Source organism: Hyla sarda, chromosome 8 (assembly GCF_029499605.1).
Source record: "Hyla sarda isolate aHylSar1 chromosome 8, aHylSar1.hap1, whole genome shotgun sequence".
Lineage (NCBI taxonomy): Eukaryota > Metazoa > Chordata > Amphibia > Anura > Hylidae > Hyla > Hyla sarda.
The window spans coordinates 200502447-200521028 of NC_079196.1; the positions used below are offsets into that span (position 1 = coordinate 200502447).

Here is an 18582-nt window from a genome sequence, read left to right on the forward strand (position 1 = left end):
TGACGTGAAACCAGCGCTTGTTGGATCTAGATTACATCCTACTTATGTTATCTGTGAGCCGCAATAAAGACGTTTTAAGTACATTGGAATCATCGAGTGCCGTGGTACTTCTTTTCTACTGAATGTTCTGTGCTGTGATTGACTAGAAAAGTAATGGAAAGGAAGTTCCATATGTGTATTTCTGGCAAACAGCCCAACCCCGGTCCTGTCTGCTGAAATAGATAGAATAAACAAATAGCGGCGCACCAAAGAGGTGCAACACAGGACAGGTCTTTGTTGCCACTCTAATAGATAAAGAACTAGGGTAGATTCTGTAGGGCAGTGGTTTCACAATGTTGCACAATGACATCTCCCAGCATGGCCAGACAGCAGTAGGTCTCCTGTCATGCTCGGAGTTGTAGTTTTACAATATCTGGAGGTCCACACTTTTGGCACCACTGTCTTCATACGCCACCTTATGGTGTCTCAGTGAGGCACCCTGCTCTCTTGGAAACATACAGCATATGACGGAGCAGACCTCCATGTTTTTTATTGTATATAGTATAAAACTGAAGGCGCAGCATGGACATATAGCAATTTACAGGAACTGTATTACAGATTAATACAACGTAGATCTGTACTGGTTCATGTGCTTGAGGCCTATGGGGTCAGCGGACATTTTACCCACTCTACTACAATCTTTGGTCCTCAGTCTCAGGCACAAGAGATTTGTTTTATGAAATACAATAGAGACCGTGTATAGAACAAGATACTAAAAGGGTTGTCTAATTAGGGGTGAACATAGCCCCTGTTCATATGCCCGGTTACATCTTATGGATATCATAAAGGAGCTCTTCCACTTGGACCCTTTTGTAAGTCAAACTGGGGGGGTCGCTTTGCATGAGCATCTCCTGTTCTAGAAGACTTTAGTAATTCTTAAATCACAAGGGTGGTCATTTTTCTCAGTTCTGCTGTATAATATTAAAGGAGAACTCCGGAATAGGAAAATTATTGTCCATACTGCCGGCAGTAAAAAAAAATAAACAGGTACATACCTCCGTTCGCTCCCCCGGTGCCTCCGGTAACCGGCTTTGGTCTCCGCCGCGATCCTCTTCCTGGTTGCCGGTGGTCGGCGAGTCATACTGCACTCAGCCAATCACCGGCCGCAGTGAAGTCCCGACTCGGCCGGCGATAGGATGAGCCGCAGTGTGACGTTTTCGGCCCCGGCAGCAGGTGCCGGTGTGGTGAAGAATTATGTGTCTTGAAGCGTTCTCACACTGCCGCTCAGCCTATCGCCGGCTGTGTCGGGACTTCACTGTGGCCGGTGATTGGCTGCGCGCAGTATGACTCGCCGACCATCGGCAACCAGGAAAAGGATCGCGGCGGAGGCCGGAGCCGGTTACCGGAGGCACTGGGGGAGCGAAGGAAGGTATGTACCTGTTTATTTTTTTACTGTCGGCAGTATGGACAATAATTTTCCTATTCCGGAGTTCTCCTTTAAGTTTCCTTTGCTGCAGGGGAAATGAATGGTTGGCCACAGCATCCCCCGGCAAAGTCAACTGTTTGCCTAAAGGTGCTGGGGGCAGGACCCGGGGTGATCAGCTGATTCCCCGGTACCGTATTAAGAAAGTTACATGGAAAATAAGAGGAAGTCTGGTGGTAGATCGAAATTGTTTAGTTATTTAAATAAAGGGGTACTCCGCTTCTCAGCGTTTGTAACATACTGTTCCGAACGCAGGAGGCGGTGTTGGGAGCTCGCGATGTCAAAGCCTTGCCCCTCATGATGTCACGGCCCGCCCCCTCAATGCAAGTCTATGGGAGGGGGCGTGACAGCCGTCACGCCCCCTCCCATAGACTTGCATTGAGGGGGCGGGATGTGACATCAGGAGGGGGTGGGGCTATGACATCACGAGCTCCCAACGCCGCCTCCTGCGTTCGGAACAGTATGTTACAAACGCTGAGCAGCGGAATACCCCTTTAAGTTTATTTATTTTATTACATATTATACATCATATTGCAAAGATTTTGCAAATGGCAGTCCCCTTTTAAAGGGTTTCTGAAATTGGACAATGGGATCTGCTATTTTTTTTTCTCAAAGATAGCGCCATGTTTGTCTTCATGCTGTGATAGATCCTGAACCTAAGCCTTATTCACTTGAGTGGGGTTTTTTTCGACCATATTTTTAACATTTTAAAAGGATCCACACTTGAAGCATCAAAATAAGACAAAATAGAATTTTGGGGCTCCCCGTCTATTTTTTTGCAGATTCTAATGATGCCTGAATTGTGCCCCTATTTATATCTCTATGTGACTGTCCTGTAATAAGAGCTCTTGGTTACAGTGATTTATGGAGGCCGCACATTGCTGTCTATCAATATTTACTTTAGCGCTGCGCTGGCTCTGGATCCCGGCGGCTCCTGGACCAGACTAATCGCGGATTGATGTGCGCTCAGTAGGTGGCACCAATATCTTAAGATAGCCTGACTATTCTTAGTCATTTGTAAACAAAATGACTGCTAAATCCACAAAGGGATAGAATACCGGGGCACTTCCTATAGTTAGCCCCATTCTGGGCATTGAATAATCCACATTAACTCACCAGCCCGGTCCTATTTAAAGCTCCATATGATCGGAGCAGATTAGAAAGGTCCTGGAAAGCTCAGGTCCTTGCTAGAGATGGCTTTCTCCAGACTGGGATACATTTCATCGTGCATTCAGCTGTCTTCTGCATTCAGCTCTAGCAAAAATTCTGTAAGGACACAGTCCAGGACATTGCTTAGGCTGCATTCGCACCACGTTTTTGCAATACAGTTCCCGTATCAGGTTTTTGATGAAAAACTGATTCCTCAAAACCGGACTTAACTGTATCAAAACGTGTGTACAAATTTTAACACGTATCAGGTTAAAAACTTTATACGGTTTTAAAAATGATGTCCGGTTGTATCCGTTTTTTAAGAAAAAAACGTATACGTTTTTAACTTTTCACTCCATTATGAATAAAGTTACACTTATTTGATTGAAATTCCAAAAAACGTATGGTGAAAACTGGATGGAACCGTATGCACATACAGTTCTGTACGGTTCCCATTGACTCCCATGTTTAAAAAAAAGTATACAGTTTTAGGCTGGGATCACATCATGTTTTTGCCATACTGTTGCATGTGCATGCGAATGTGCAAAGTAAAAATCGTATACGGTTTCCTGTATGGAACGGTATAGATGTGCATTTCCAATTGGTGGGCATGTAAAAAAAAAACGTATGCGGTTGCAGTACGGTTTTTAAACCGGAGACAAAAACGTGGCCAACCACGGTTTTGACTCCGGTTTAAAAACCGTACTGCAACTGCATAAGTTTTTTTTTTTAACATGGATGTCAATGGGAAATGCACATGTATACGGTTCCATACGGGGAAACTGTATGCGTTTTTTCTTTGCACATGCGCATTTGCATCCTAAATTCACCCATCACCCCTCCCATTAAAAATGGACAAAATTTTTACGGACGGAACTGTATGCACTTTTAAAAACAGTATACAGTTTAAAAACGCATACGGTTTACTTTTTCCGATACTGTTCCGTCCGTTTTTTTGCCATACGGTTTTCTTTAGAAATACGGATTGAAAACAGTATGGCAAAAACGTGATGTGAACCCAGCCTAATACAGTTTTTTCACCCGGACCAAAAACCGTGGTAGTCTATGGTTTTTGGGTACGGGAAAAAAACTGACAAAACCTTACAGGATGCAAAACGGACACAACCTGATGCATCTTTTGGCATACGGTTTTCAATGGAGAGTCACAATGCATACGGTTTTCAATACGGTTCCATACGGTTTTCACATTGAAAATGTAACGGGAACTGTATTGCAAAAACGTGGAGTGAATGCAGCCTTTATATAGGTTTGTCCTCTAGGTTTTTTTCTCATTTTATTAGAAAGTGGCAAAGATAAACACGGTAAATAAACAGGATGTCTAGAAAATAACTACGGGTTCTGATGACTGGGCCCCAGTATAAGTATTCCTTGACGCCAGCATTGTTGAAGACGTCTATGGTTCCCTCTCGGGGAGATACATTCAGGTCACACTGAATAGAGGCCTGTGTCATCCCATAGAGAATGAAGGTTTTAAATCGGAGTGTGGAGGTAGAGGAAATGGTGTGAGTGTACAAGGATCGTTTGCTGGCTGAACAAACAGGCTCTAGTTAGGGCTTAGCACGGATGAGCACAAGAACCTTTCTGCAAACATCTGCTATTCCATAAATTGTAAGGGGTCTGGGGCAGAAGTCAACCATTACAGACGTTCTCTTTATCAGGTATACTCTCAATATATACCGAATGGCAATCAATAAATATATATTTATAGATACTTGTATTACCCATTCATGCTATCACCTGGCGTCCAACTGAAAAAGACATCTGCAAGTATTGTGAGCTGCTGTCCGTCAGATTCTTTCAACCAATGAGCATCACCGGGAGTGTTACGAGCAATGCTGATTGGCTAGATGTATTTGATAGCACCCACGAGTCATAGATGTTAATTGTTCAAGATGCCTCTGTGTTACTTTAATTTGACCATTTGAAACAGTAATAGGCACAGATCATAAGGTGCAAGTGAATAAGTATATGGTCATATCTAGTTAAAAAACTTAAAGGGAACCTGTCAGGTTCGTAGGGCCTCACAGACCGGCTGGGGCATTCCAACACTGTTCTTCAGAGCGTTCTGCTACGCCACAGAGAACAGAAAATTTACTTTATTGGCGGTGGCTGTTTTCCTGATATACAGTCACAGCAAGCAGTTACAGCCACACTCGCCCTGCCCCCTCCTGACGGTTAGGCTTGATTGACAGTCTGAGTGTAGGGATTGGGAACCTGACCATATGATAGGTTGGCCGAATGCATGGACAACAGCTACCTCTCCTGATTCTCCTACACACATCAAAGCCTGGCTTGGCTGAATGATCTTGTGTTTTCAATGGCGGGGAAGACTTCTCTGGTGGCAGCTTATCTCCCTGACAGCAAAAGAATTGGACAGTTGAACTTCAATATGCCCGATATTATTTCCCCCCCCAAAATCATATGTCAGGGGAAAGCCAAGAGACTCCCATACACATTAGATTGTTGGCCGATCATGTCGAAATGGTCAAGTTAATATTAATTTGTATGGGAACCTTACGGTATTACAATTGCTGACAATTATCTGACGGTATGTTTTTTAGTTAATTGTAGTCAGCAGCACCGGACTGAGTTCCTTGGTCTCAACATTTTGAGGACCACTCTCCATCTGTACAGAAAATGGGCACATTCACTTGTAATGACAATGTAATCCCTCTTATCATTCTACACATATTACTGTGTGCGGGGACCAAATCCATATTATTGTCTATAGATTCAAAATTGGATACCCTAAAAGCTCCTGGAGGTGTAATGTGGAGGTGTTCCAATATTTTTGTCCATATATTGTATAATCAATAAAGTTAAATAATTCTCTAAAAGTAAATATGTGAATCACCCCGTAAGAGAGAGACTGTAGGCTTCGACACCAGAGTCACCTAAAAATGGTCACCTTCTGCTGGACCTTTGGCAAGCTGGGATCCTTTGGTAGTCTGGTGAGCCATTCTAATCCTGATGTAAGAAGAGAACCTGCTGTATTTTCACACCAATGACAACACAGAAATATCGTCAATTAATGCGTTTTCTGTCTGTTTTTCTAATTGTTCTTTCAAACCAATGGAGAAGAGCGTGTAGGATAAGCGTTCTAGTGAGGCATGTGTGTATTCACTGTACACCTCTCTCCATCACCCTTTATAATAGGAGCTTATTTGTACATGTTTTCAACTAATAGTGAATTATCCCTTACGACATGGACCATAGTTTCAGGAGTTCATAGTGAACTACAAATGGGACCCTCGGCTAGACCTGTACCTTGGGCCCATCATAAGTCTCTTTCCGAAGATCTCTTATAATAGGAGCTAATTTTGTCATGTGTTGAACTAATAATGTATCATCACATAAGAAATGGACCATAGTTGCAGGGGACTGAGTTCGTCGTCACCTACAAATGGGACCTTCTGCTGGACCTGAACCTTGGCCCACCATGAGTTTCTCCCTGAATACCCTTTATAATAGGAGCTTGTTTTTACATGTTTTTAACTAATAGTGAATCATCCCATAAAAAATGGACCATAGTTGCAGGGGACTGAGTTCGTCGTCACCCACAAATGAAACCCATTACTGGACCTGAATATTGGCCCAACATGAGTCTCTCCCTGAAGACCCCTTATTTTTGTGTGTGTTGTACTATAATGACTCATCCCATAAGAAATGGGCCATAGTTACAGGGGACTGAGTTTAAAGTCAACTACAAATGGGACATTCTTCTGGACCTGACCCATGGGCCCACCATGAGCCTCTCCCTCCTTATAATTGGAGCTTATTTTTGCATACACTCAACTCCCATTTGATGCTGAATATTTTGTTAGCATAGTTAGACGTAGTATCGCTTGGCTTAAGAATTTAGCAAGATGTATAGACAGGCATCACCCTAGACTCGGAATGGATGGAGACACCTTACACTACACCGCGCAGCATGCTCAGTTTACCTTCGCCATGCCAAAGTCATTTCAGCGAGGCACGTACCCGGCCACTGTGCTCTATTTAGGTCTTCAGCTAGCTTCCACCTTCCCCCATCCACTACTGCAGAGGGGGCACACACGTGCACACGTTGCACATTTGAAATTAACTCATGTTTCAGGATTTTAATCCCACCATCATCAGTTGCCTGGATGGACAGAATTGAAATATCTGCCTGTAGTATCACCTGTCGCTGCTTTTCCCGATGGTCACTAATCCATGTGCACAGGGTTAAGCCATGAGAACTGAGGCTGCAAATTTTTTCTGATCTGTCTGTATCTGGGGATTTAACCCAGTCAATCCCCGAAGCCCCTTAACAGCTCCTGAGGCGCCATTCATTCGGCTGCGTCTGAGCACATATTTCGGCATAGGGTTTAGAACAGCAGGAGAGGCAGACACATTTGCTTTACACTGGTCTTCATTGGCTGGGGTCTTATCTGACCCTAATAAGCAACAAGCTACCAATTCCTAGTAATGGCAGAGACAGTCCTGACTCGAAATATCTTGGAGGGATACCGAGGAGGAAATCCACAATGGTTCAAAACAAGGTCAATCTAATGAAAGTTTTCAGTTTGGATAAAGGGCTTATATTGTTTCTGGAACTCATGCGCGTTACGTTCAATCTGAATTGAAGCTTTTACTGATTTTTAATGTATATTTATACTTCTATAGTCTATTAGGGTGTTATGGTGGAGGGTAATATAAATAATCATATACACCAATCAGCCATAACATTAAAACCTAACTGCCTAAGATCGTATAGTTCCTCCTCATGCTACAAAAACAGCTCTGTCCCAGCAAGGCCTGGACTCCAGAAGATCTTGAAAGGGGTACTCCGCCCCTAGCATCTTATCCCCTATCCAAAGGATAGGGGATAAGATGTTGGATCGCCGCGGTCCCACTGCTGGGGACCCCGGGATCGCCGCTGCGGCACCCCGCTATCGTTACTGCACAGAGCGAGTTCGCTCTGTGCGTAATGACGGGCAATACAGGGGCCGGAGCAGCGTGACGTCATGGCTCCGCCCCTCATGACATCACGGCCCGTCCCCTTAATGCAAGTCTATGGCAGGGGGCGTGAAGACCGCCACGCCCCCTCCCATAGACTTGTATTGACGTGGGCGGGCCGTGACGTCACGAGGGGCGGAGCCGTGACGTAACGATGCTCCGGCCCCTGTATCGCCCGCCATTACGTGCAGAACAATTTTGCTCTGCGCAGTAATGATGGCGGGGTGCTGCAGCAGCGATCCCCGGGGTCCCCAGCAGCGGGACCCCGGCGATCTGACATCTTATCCCCTATCCTTTGGATAGGGGATAAGATGTCTAGGGGCGGAGTACCCCTTTAAAGGTGTCCTGTGGTGTCTGACACCATGATGTAAGGAGCAGATCTTGTAAGTCCTGTAAGTTGTGAGATGCGGCCTTCATGGAACAGATTTGTTTTTGTAGCATATCCATAGATAGGATTGAATCGGATTGAGATCTTGAAAATTTGGAAGCCAATGCCATAAGCCAATATTTTCTAAACAGGGTGCCTCCAGCTGTTGCAAAACTACAACTCCCAGCATGCCCACACAGCCTTTGGTTTTAGGAACACTCATCGGACCCCCCGTAGCATGATTGCAGGGATCCAATGAGTGAATATAGTGCAAATGTCAGAACTAATAAAATAAACAAAATGATAAGAAAAAAATACACGGGTGCGCTCCTAGTACAGGGGGGGGGGGGGGGGGGGGTTAAAATAGCAGTAATCTGCGCAGACAAAATTGAAGGCTTACCAAAGTATAACTGTGATACCTTTTGCCCCACTGCAACCTTCAACTTCTAGCATGCATAACTACATCTTAGGAGCCGTGCAGTATATTATCCCCGGCCCCGTCTCTGCACTATTGACAGCGCTGCCACATACGCGGGATCGTACCTGCATGAATAATGGGGGGTATTTATCAAAGGATTTATGTGTTGTTTTTTTCACATAACTTTGGCGCAATACTTTGGCATAGTGTCATTTTGCGCCAAAGTTTGCCGCATCTTCTCCTCTGTCATTTTTACAACTTTCACAAAATCACACGGTCGTGTGTGTGATTTCAACTTTAGTCAGTAATTCATCATTTGACGCAATTCCCATTTTTTTGGGCGCAAATCCCCGCCAAGAAATTTTGCACATGGAAAACACACTTAGCAATGTCAGAAAATGTAAAGGCGTCAAAATACATTAAAAACATTTTTTTGTGAAAGCAGCGACGCCTCAGCGGGCTGCTCAATACTATCCTGCGACATAGTTGTCTCTGAGGGACCTTCACCCTCCGTTGAGCCAGCATTGGACATGGCCGCACAGGGTCAGGAAAGGTAAAGCACTAAAGCAGTGGTCTCCAACCTGCGGCCCTCCAGATGTTGCTAAACTACAACTCCCAGCATGCCCGGACAGCCAACGGCTGTCCGGGCATGCTGGGAATTGTAGTTTTGCAACATCTGGAGGTCCGCAGGTTGAAGACCACTGCACTAAAGTAACAAAAAAAAAAAAAAAAATAAATACCCAAGTTGAAAATAAAATCCATTTCACATGGCGGCTATAAACCCCACAAAAGAAAATAACTCACGTCGCTTGCTGATATACTGCAGGAGGGACTCCGAAATGGCTGCTCTACAGGGTAAAATACGCGTCCTCTGTGGGGGTAAGTTCTGTGTAAAAGGCGCTGTGAACAGCTGATTTCAACATTTGCGCCAAAATTACTAACAACTTGCACCAAATGATAAATTTGGTGCATGTCCACGGAAACCAAAGTGAAAAAAAAAAGGGTAAAAAGAAACTGTCAACAGGCAAAATTGACTCAGTCCAGGGTCCGCGAAACAGAAACGTTATCCCCGGAGATGCACGGCCCATTATGTTTATATCTCTAGCCCCGCTCCCACATTGCTGACAGCGCGGTCATACAATAGGATCACATTTTGCACAGCGCATCCTACTACTATCTACTATTTGTTTACGTCCCTCGTTTTGAAGTCCATTCATAAAGATCCAGCTCCAAATTGCAGCCATCACGGACTCTCATGCCAGCGCAGCATAAGGCTTAAAGGGGTACTCCGGTGAAAACCTTTTTCCTTTTGAATCAACTGGTGGCAGAAAGTTAAACATATTTGTAAATTACTTCTATTAAAAAATCTTAATCCTTCCAGTACTTATTAGCTGCTGAATGCTACAGAGGAAATTCCTTTCTTTTTGGAACACTGATGACATCACGAGCACAGGGCTCTCTGCTGACATCTCTGTCCATTTTAGCAACCATGCATAGCAGATGTATGCTAAGGGCAGCATGGTGGCTCATTGGTTAGCGCTGCTGCCTTGCAGTGCTGGGGACTTGGGTTCAAATCCCACTAAGGACAACAATAAATAAAGCCTTATTATTATTATTATAATAACGTCAGCAGAGAGAACTGTGCTCGTGATGTCATCAGAGAGCATTCCAAAAAGAAAAGAATTTCCTCTGTAGTATTCAGCAACTAATAAGTACAGTAAGGATTAAGATTTTTTTAATAGAAGTAATTTACAAATATGTTTAACTTTCTGCCACCAGTTGATTTAAAAGAAAAAAGGTTTTCACCGGAGTACCCCTTTAACATTTAGAGAGACCATCATTTTAAATGGGCACTGTCAGGTTAAGAAACTTGTTATATGTTGTACATTTTTCTAATATACTCCATAAAAAATTGTATCTTCTTTTTATAAAAAATCATGGCCTCCAAAAAAAGACCACTAGGGGTCCCTATACCATTCAGAACATAAACCAGTCCAACTGCAGCATCATCTTTGTCCCAGCTGAAGCACAGGCAGGGACAAAGTCCAGGAAGTGAGGGCGGGACTAGCACTCCTCTGTGCTCACTCCTGTCCTATCAGACTGCAGCATAAAACAGAAAGAAAGGGGCTCCAGAGCAGCCTGCAGTGATTGGATGAGGAGACCCAGGACAGTACAGCAGACTCAGGGAGTGAATGAATGGAGAGTGAGGGAGGCAGGCTCAGTGCTTGCCTTGGACATACCCCTTTCCTGAGCAGTGGATGTCAGAATGAGTGAGCAGCAGAACAAGAGGGATTTGTAAGCAACATACAAAGGTTAGACAAAAAAGACATGTAAAGCATCTGTATGACCTAGAGAGTAGCATATATAAGCATTATTTGACTTGTCACTATAGCCTTTTTATTACTTATGTAGCTTTTCAGTGACTTTATGTTTACGTTATGTTTTACTTAGGGAAGAATGGGAATGGCTCCAGACTTTGGCCAACGTGGATGACCCAATGACCAACGAGCAGGACTCAGACTGCAGCCAGGACCTATTGCTGAAAGAACTTCAGGCGGCCGTGAAGGAACTGATGAGTCAAGTCAACATTCCCTTTCAAGAGGTAGCGTTAAGCCTTACCCTTCTTATGCCATCAATGCAACATGGTCACATTTAAAGGGGTATTCCAGGAAAAAAACTTTATATATATATATATATATATATATATATATATATATATATATCAACTGGCTCCAGAAAGTTAAACAGATTTGTAAATGACTTCTATTAAAAAATCTTAATCTTTTCAATAATTATCAGCTGCTGAAGTTGAGTTGTTCTTTTCTGTCTGGCAACAGTGCTCTCTGCTGACACCTCTGCTTGTCTCGGGAACTGCACAGAGTAGAAGAGGTTTGCTTTGGGAATTTGCTTGTACTCTGGACAGCTCCCGAGACACGTGTCATCAGAGAGCACTTAGAAAGAAAAGAACGACTCAACTTCAGCAGCTCATAAGTACTGAAAGGATTAAGATTTTTTTAATAGAGGTAATTTACAAATCTGTTTAACTTTCTGGAGCCAGTTGATATATATATATATAAAAAAAAGTTTTTTCCTGGATATCCCCTTTAATGTCAGTACTGAAGCGTTTCCCCACCAAGATGCCTCCAGCTGTGGCAAAACTACAACTCCCAGCATGCCCGGACAGCCGAAGGCTGTCCGGGCATGCTGGGAGTTGTAGTTTTGCAACAGCTGGAGGCACACTGGTTGGGAAACACTGTCCTAGAGATATGTTATTGAGAGGACATAACTCCAAAGAAATCTGCTTCACTGCTTTTTTCTACTTTACTCATAGGCTAAAGATTTCCGGTTATACAGTCAAGAAGTGCTGGAGTTCGGAGGTCAGGTCTCTCTGCTGTTATTGCTTCCTCCCTCTGATGATGTTTGCACAGCTCCTGGCCAGAACAGCCCATACACCCCTTACTCAGGATTCCTCACACTGCCCCTGCAAATATTTGAGCTGGGTAATAGCCTCATCCTTATTGCTTTTTACCTTTTATTGGTTATTTTTATAAATATATATATATATATATATATATATATATAGTAGAAAATAATTCTGCAGCACTTCGTAGCATGCGGTAAAAATTTGTGGTTTATTCCATCAGACAAGTGCAACGTTTCGGTCGCCAGTTGCGGCCATTTTCAAGCATACAAATGTGGTATAGTGCCAGGTATAAATGGAGTGACCAATTAAGATGCAATTGCAGCAGAATTGCATAAAAACACAAAACTAGATACAGTACATAATATCAAAGTGCATAGTGAAACTCAATACAGTATACCTAAGAGCGTAGTATGTATAGCTGACATATATATATATATATATATATATATATATATAGGGGATGAGTATTTAACTCAGGGAGAGTTCACCACTCCTGGTGTGACGGAGCTTTCAAGAGCTAAGCACTCCGCAGGCATTCTGGGTAGGGGAATATGCAAATCAGATCATTACATCACCTTGTCAGGCGATGTTCCCTGGTATCAGCTTAGCTCCAGATGGGTGCTCTTTCCTTCTGGAGAGAGAGTTCTGGCTTGGCATTAAAGGGGTAGTCCAGTGGTGAAAAACTTATCCCCTATCCTAAGGATAGGGGATAAGTTTGAGATCGCGGGGGGTCCGACCGCTGGGGCCCACTGCGATCTCTCTGTACGGGGGCCAGGCTCTCCGGCCAGATAGCGGGTGTCGACCTCTGCACGAAGCGGTGGACGACACGCCCCCTCAATACATCTTTATGGCAGAGCCAGAGATTGTGCTTCGGCTCTGCCATAGAGTTGTATTGAGGGGGTGTGTCGGCCGCCGCTTCGTGCGGAGGTCGACATGCCCCCTTCTCCGCTGTCGGGGCTCCGTACAGGAGATCGCAGGGGGCCCCAGCGGTCGGACCCCCCGCAATCTCAAACTTATCCCCTATCCTTAGGATAGGGGATAAGTTGTTCACCACTGGGTCACCACTGGACTACTCCTTTAATCCCGATTAGCTTTTTATATTCCGTAACTGGAGCTAAGCTGATACCAGGGAATATATATACGGTACATTTTTATTTTATTATTAATTTTTTAGAATTTTCATAAGTAAAAAATAACAAAGCAAAAATAAACATAAAGGGGAGGATTTATCATGCGCAGAGTTTTTTTTCCCGCAGTAAGAAACGTATTATACCAGTTGCTGCGCACCATTCATCATGCATACATTAGAGAATATGACAGGAAGCTCCTGAATAGCCAAAAAAATAAATAAAAAAAAGTACATTTGAGCAAAAAACCCCACCCCTGCATGCGCACAGCAAGAAAAAGTGTAAACAACATAAAAATATGGCTAAAATAAAGTAACTTTGGCGCAAGTCAATGTGCAAAAAAAATAAAAACACAGCGCAGGCAATATGGCAGGCACGCAATTGTTGAGTCTAAACTAAAATAGTTATGGATCTAATAAGAAGGAACGGAGGGGGGCAGGGGGGGGGGGGGGGGCTTGTTTTTTTAGTCACTCTAGATTGTATTTTCCAATCCTAGTATGCTGGTATTTAATGGGTATCATATAGCAGATTTATACACTTTATTTTACACTTTATAAGACTGTTTATTAACCCCCTTTTTAGTATATGTGTAGCAACAAATCGATGCTTATGTACATTACTTAATTATTATTCTCATTACCTCCTTTCATAATAATGTGCCTGCTTTCTTTGTTACTCTGTGAAAACGTAATAAAAAAATATGTAAAAAAAAAATAATAATTTTTGTCCAAACATGTGACATATAAATTGGCAACAAGACACAATTCCTACTTAAGGGGCACCCATAAAAAAATGCTCCATAGTTGCCTTTATCTAACAGAATGTGACAGGACTAGTACAAAAGGAGCCTTCAAATAGCAATGTAAATGAAAAAAATAAATAAATAGAATAGAGCAATAGAGAAATGTAAAAGGATAACTCTCATTAAAACACATTTTTGCTATTGCCCTCCTTATGGTAAATAAAAAATATTTCTAATATACTTTATTTGAAAAAAAATGAAGTTTTCTATGTTTTATTTGTGCTTTAAAAAGCTCAAGAGCACATTTTCCCCCCATCTTATACACAGACTTAGGACCGAAGTCCAAACACAGGAAGTGCAGCCTGGAGTGCTGAGGGGGGGGGGTGTCCAGCCTCATCTAATCATAGCTCCTCTCACACATAACTGCCATATGCTGTTGGTTGGACACACCCCCCTCAGCACTCCAGGCTGCACTTCCTGTGTTTGGGCTTCGGTCCTAAGTCTGTGTATAAGATGGGGGGAAAATGTGCTCTTGAGCTTTTTTTAAGCACAAATAAAACATAGAAAACTGATTTTTTTTTTAAAATAAAGTATACTAGAAATATTTTTTATTTACCATAAGGAGTGAAATAGCAAACATTAGTTTTAATGAGAGTGACCATTTAAGTATACTTATTTTGTGGGAAAAAAAGTTTTACTTTTTTTTAAAGTAGTAAAATAATAAAATAGCTAAATAAATATGGGTATCATTGTAATTGTATTGACCCATAGAATAAACAAATACAGGGGACGGAGCCGCGTGACGTCATGGCTCCGCCCCTCGTGACATCACGGCCCGTCCCCTTAATGCAAGTCTATGGCAGGGGGCGTGACGACCGCCGCGCCCCCTCCCATAGACTTGTATTGAAAGGGGCGGGCCGTGACGTCACAAGGGGCGGAGCCGTGACGTCACAAGGGGCGGAGCCGTGACGTAACGATGCTACAGCCCCTGTATTGCGCGTCATTACGTGCAGGGCGAACTTGCTCTGTGCTGTAATGATAGCGGGGTGCCGCAGCGGGGATCCCGGGGCTCCCCAGCAGCGGGACCCCGGCGATCTGACATCTTATCCCCTATCCTTTGGATAGGGGATAAGATGTCTAGGGGCGGAGTACCCATTTAAATCAGAATTAGTTGGTAATGTGCCAGTTCCTGGTGTTTTCCTATAAATGTGGGATCAAACCAAAAACATTCATGAAACCTACAATCCCCTATCAGGGGGCTCCACCACACGACTCTCTTCATTATAAAACCAATGACCACCATCAGCCGACTTTGACTTTTCATCACTTGATAACATATCCCATTGTATATTACATTAACCTACAATGTTCATTTCAAAGTAAGGACTTTTACAGTGTAAATCACAGATTAGGAAAGAATGCCATCCCCAAATCCCAATATATGACCTCCTCCCATAAAGATCCATTACCAAATTCATAGCACAGAAGTACATGATATGATATCCTGAGCAGGAATCAGATTCACATTTTACCACCTCAAAAAAGGTGTCTACACTGATAAGATATGATTGGGTTGGGTTGTAATTTTAAAACATTTTTTGAATCAGTTTTAAGAATGAATCTAATTTTTGGTCATTTACTTTTCTATTTTGAGCACTTCATACAAATTAATGCAACATTGTATTTTTCCTGCTCTGCCTTTACTTCATATTTTAATAATCTGGGCTGCGCTTGTTCATTTCTTTTTGCAGTTCACTTTTTCACGTATGATCGGGATTTCATCAGTCAGTTTTGTCAGCTATCCGCCCTGTTGGAATTCGAGTCTCTCCTGTCTCAGCAGAGCCTCAGGGAAGCCTTCTCTGACACCGAACTTACTACAGCAAAGCAGCGACATCAGCAAGTTCAGGACTTCATTCAGGTAATGAAAATCAACTATACTTACAGTACCAGTCCTCATCCAGTGCCACAGGCCACCCCCTGCAGTAACAGTCCTCATCCAGTGCCACAGGCCACCCACCTGCAGTAACAGTCCTCATCCATTGCCACAGGCCACCCACCTGCAGTACCACTCCTCATCCAGTGCCACAGGCCACCCACCTGCAGTAACAGTCCTCATCCATTGCCACAGGCCACCCACCTGCAGTACCACTCCTCATCCAGTGCCACAGGCCACCCACCTGCAGTAACAGTCCTCATCCATTGCCACAGGCCACCCACCTGCAGTACCACTCCTCATCCAGTGCCACAGGCCACCCACCTGCAGTAACAGTCCTCATCCATTGCCACAGGCCACCCACCTGCAGTATCAGTCCTCACCCATTGCCACAGGCCACCCACCTGCAGTAACAGTCCTCATCCATTGCCACAGGCCACCCACCTGCAGTAACAGTCCTCATCCATTGCCACAGGCCACCCACCTGCAGTAACAGTCCTCATCCATTGCCACAGGCCACCCACCTGCAGTAACAGTCCTCATCCAGTGCCACAGGCCACCCACCTGCAGTAACAGTCCTCATCCAGTGCCACAGGCCACCCACCTTCAGTACCACTCCTCATCCAGTGCCACAGGCCACCCACCTGCAGTAACAGTCCTCATCCAGTGCCACAGGCCACCCACCTGCAGTAACAGTCCTCATCCATTGCCACAGGCCACCCACCTGCAGTAACAGTCCTCATCCAGTGCCACAGGCCACCCACCTGCAGTACCACTCCTCATCCAGTGCCACAGGCCACCCACCTGCAGTAACAGTCCTCATCCAGTGCCACAGGCCACCCACCTGCATTACCACTCCTCATCCAGTGCCACAGGCCACCCACCTGCATTACCACTCCTCATCCAGTGCCACAGGCCACCCACCTGCAGTAACAGTCCTCATCCATTGCCACAGGCCACCCATCTGCAGTAACAGTCCTCATCCATTGCCACAGGCCACCCACCTGCAGTAACAGTCCTCATCCAGTGCCACAGGCCACCCACCTGCAGTACCACTCCTCATCCATTGCCACAGGCCACCCACCTGCAGTACCAGTCCTCATCCAGTGCCACAGGCCACCCACCTGCAGTAACAGTCCTCATCCAGTGCCACAGGCCACCCACCTGCAGTACCACTCCTCATCCAGTGCCACAGGCCACCCACCTGCAGTAACAGTCCTCATCCATTGCCACAGGCCACCCACCTGCAGTACCACTCCTCATCCAGTGCCACAGGCCACCCACCTGCAGTAACAGTCCTCATCCATTGCCACAGGCCACCCACCTGCAGTACCACTCCTCATCCAGTGCCACAGGCCACCCACCTGCAGTAACAGTCCTCATCCATTGCCACAGGCCACCCACCTGCAGTACCACTCCTCATCCAGTGCCACAGGCCACCCACCTGCAGTAACAGTCCTCATCCATTGCCACAGGCCACCCACCTGCAGTATCAGTCCTCATCCATTGCCACAGGCCACCCACCTGCAGTAACAGTCCTCATCCATTGCCACAGGCCACCCACCTGCAGTAACAGTCCTCATCCATTGCCACAGGCCACCCACCTGCAGTAACAGTCCTCATCCATTGCCACAGGCCACCCACCTGCAGTAACAGTCCTCATCCAGTGCCACAGGCCACCCACCTGCAGTAACAGTCCTCATCCAGTGCCACAGGCCACCCACCTTCAGTACCACTCCTCATCCAGTGCCACAGGCCACCCACCTGCAGTAACAGTCCTCATCCAGTGCCACAGGCCACCCACCTGCAGTAACAGTCCTCATCCATTGCCACAGGCCACCCACCTGCAGTAACAGTCCTCATCCAGTGCCACAGGCCACCCACCTGCAGTACCACTCCTCATCCAGTGCCACAGGCCACCCACCTGCAGTAACAGTCCTCATCCAGTGCCACAGGCCACCCACCTGCATTACCACTCCTCATCCAGTGCCACAGGCCACCCACCTGCATTACCACTCCTCATCCAGTGCCACAGGCCACCCACCTGCAGTAACAGTCCTCATCCATTGCCACAGGCCACCCATCTGCAGTAACAGTCCTCATCCATTGCCACAGGCCACCCACCTGCAGTAACAGTCCTCATCCAGTGCCACAGGCCACCCACCTGCAGTACCACTCCTCATCCATTGCCACAGGCCACCCACCTGCAGTACCAGTCCTCATCCAGTGCCATAGGCCACCCACCTGCAGTAACAGTCCTCATCCAGTGCCACAGGCCACCCACCTGCAGTACCACTCCTCATCCATTGCCACAGGCCACCCACCTGCAGTATCAGTCCTCATCCATTGCCAGAGGCCACCCACCTGCAGTACCACTCCTCATCCAGTGCCACAGGCCACCCCACTGCAGTAACAGTCCTCATCCATTGCCACAGGCCACCCACCTGCATTACCACTCCTCATCCATTGCCACAGGCCACCCACCTGCAGTAACAGTCCTCATCCATTGCCACAGGCCACCCACCTGCAGTAACAGTCCTCATCCATTGCCACAGGCCACCTCACTGCAGTAACAGTCCTCATCCATTGCCACAGGCCACCCACCTGCAGTACCACTCCTCATCCAGTGCCACAGGCCACCCACCTGCAGTAACAGTCCTCATCCATTGCCACAGGCCACCCACCTGTAGTAACAGTCCTCATCCATTGCCACAGGCCACCCACCTGCAGTAACAGTCCTCATCCATTGCCACAGGCCACCCACCTGCAGTAACAGTCCTCATCCAATGCCACAGGCCACCCCACTGCAGTAACAGTCCTCATCCATTGCCACATGCCACCCACCTGCAGTAACAGTCCTCATCCATTGCCACAGGCCACCCACCTGCAGTAACAGTCCTCATCCATTGCCACAGGCCACCCACCTGTAGTAACAGTCCTCATCCATTGCCACAGGCCA

General features: G+C 45.7%; 1 protein-coding gene across 17 annotated transcripts in view; it reads left to right on the forward strand.

Moving 5' to 3' along the window:
- Nucleotides 1-18582, forward strand: part of LOC130283916 (ankyrin repeat and fibronectin type-III domain-containing protein 1-like) — a 443479-nt gene that overhangs the window by 413045 nt on the left and 11852 nt on the right. For all 17 annotated transcript variants that reach the window (XM_056533657.1, XM_056533658.1, XM_056533660.1 and 14 more), the window contains 3 exons: nucleotides 10849-10999; nucleotides 11729-11897; nucleotides 15442-15608. In XM_056533657.1, coding sequence (XP_056389632.1) covers nucleotides 10849-10999; nucleotides 11729-11897; nucleotides 15442-15608 — 487 coding nt within the window. The remainder of the gene's footprint in view (nucleotides 1-10848; nucleotides 11000-11728; nucleotides 11898-15441; nucleotides 15609-18582) is intronic.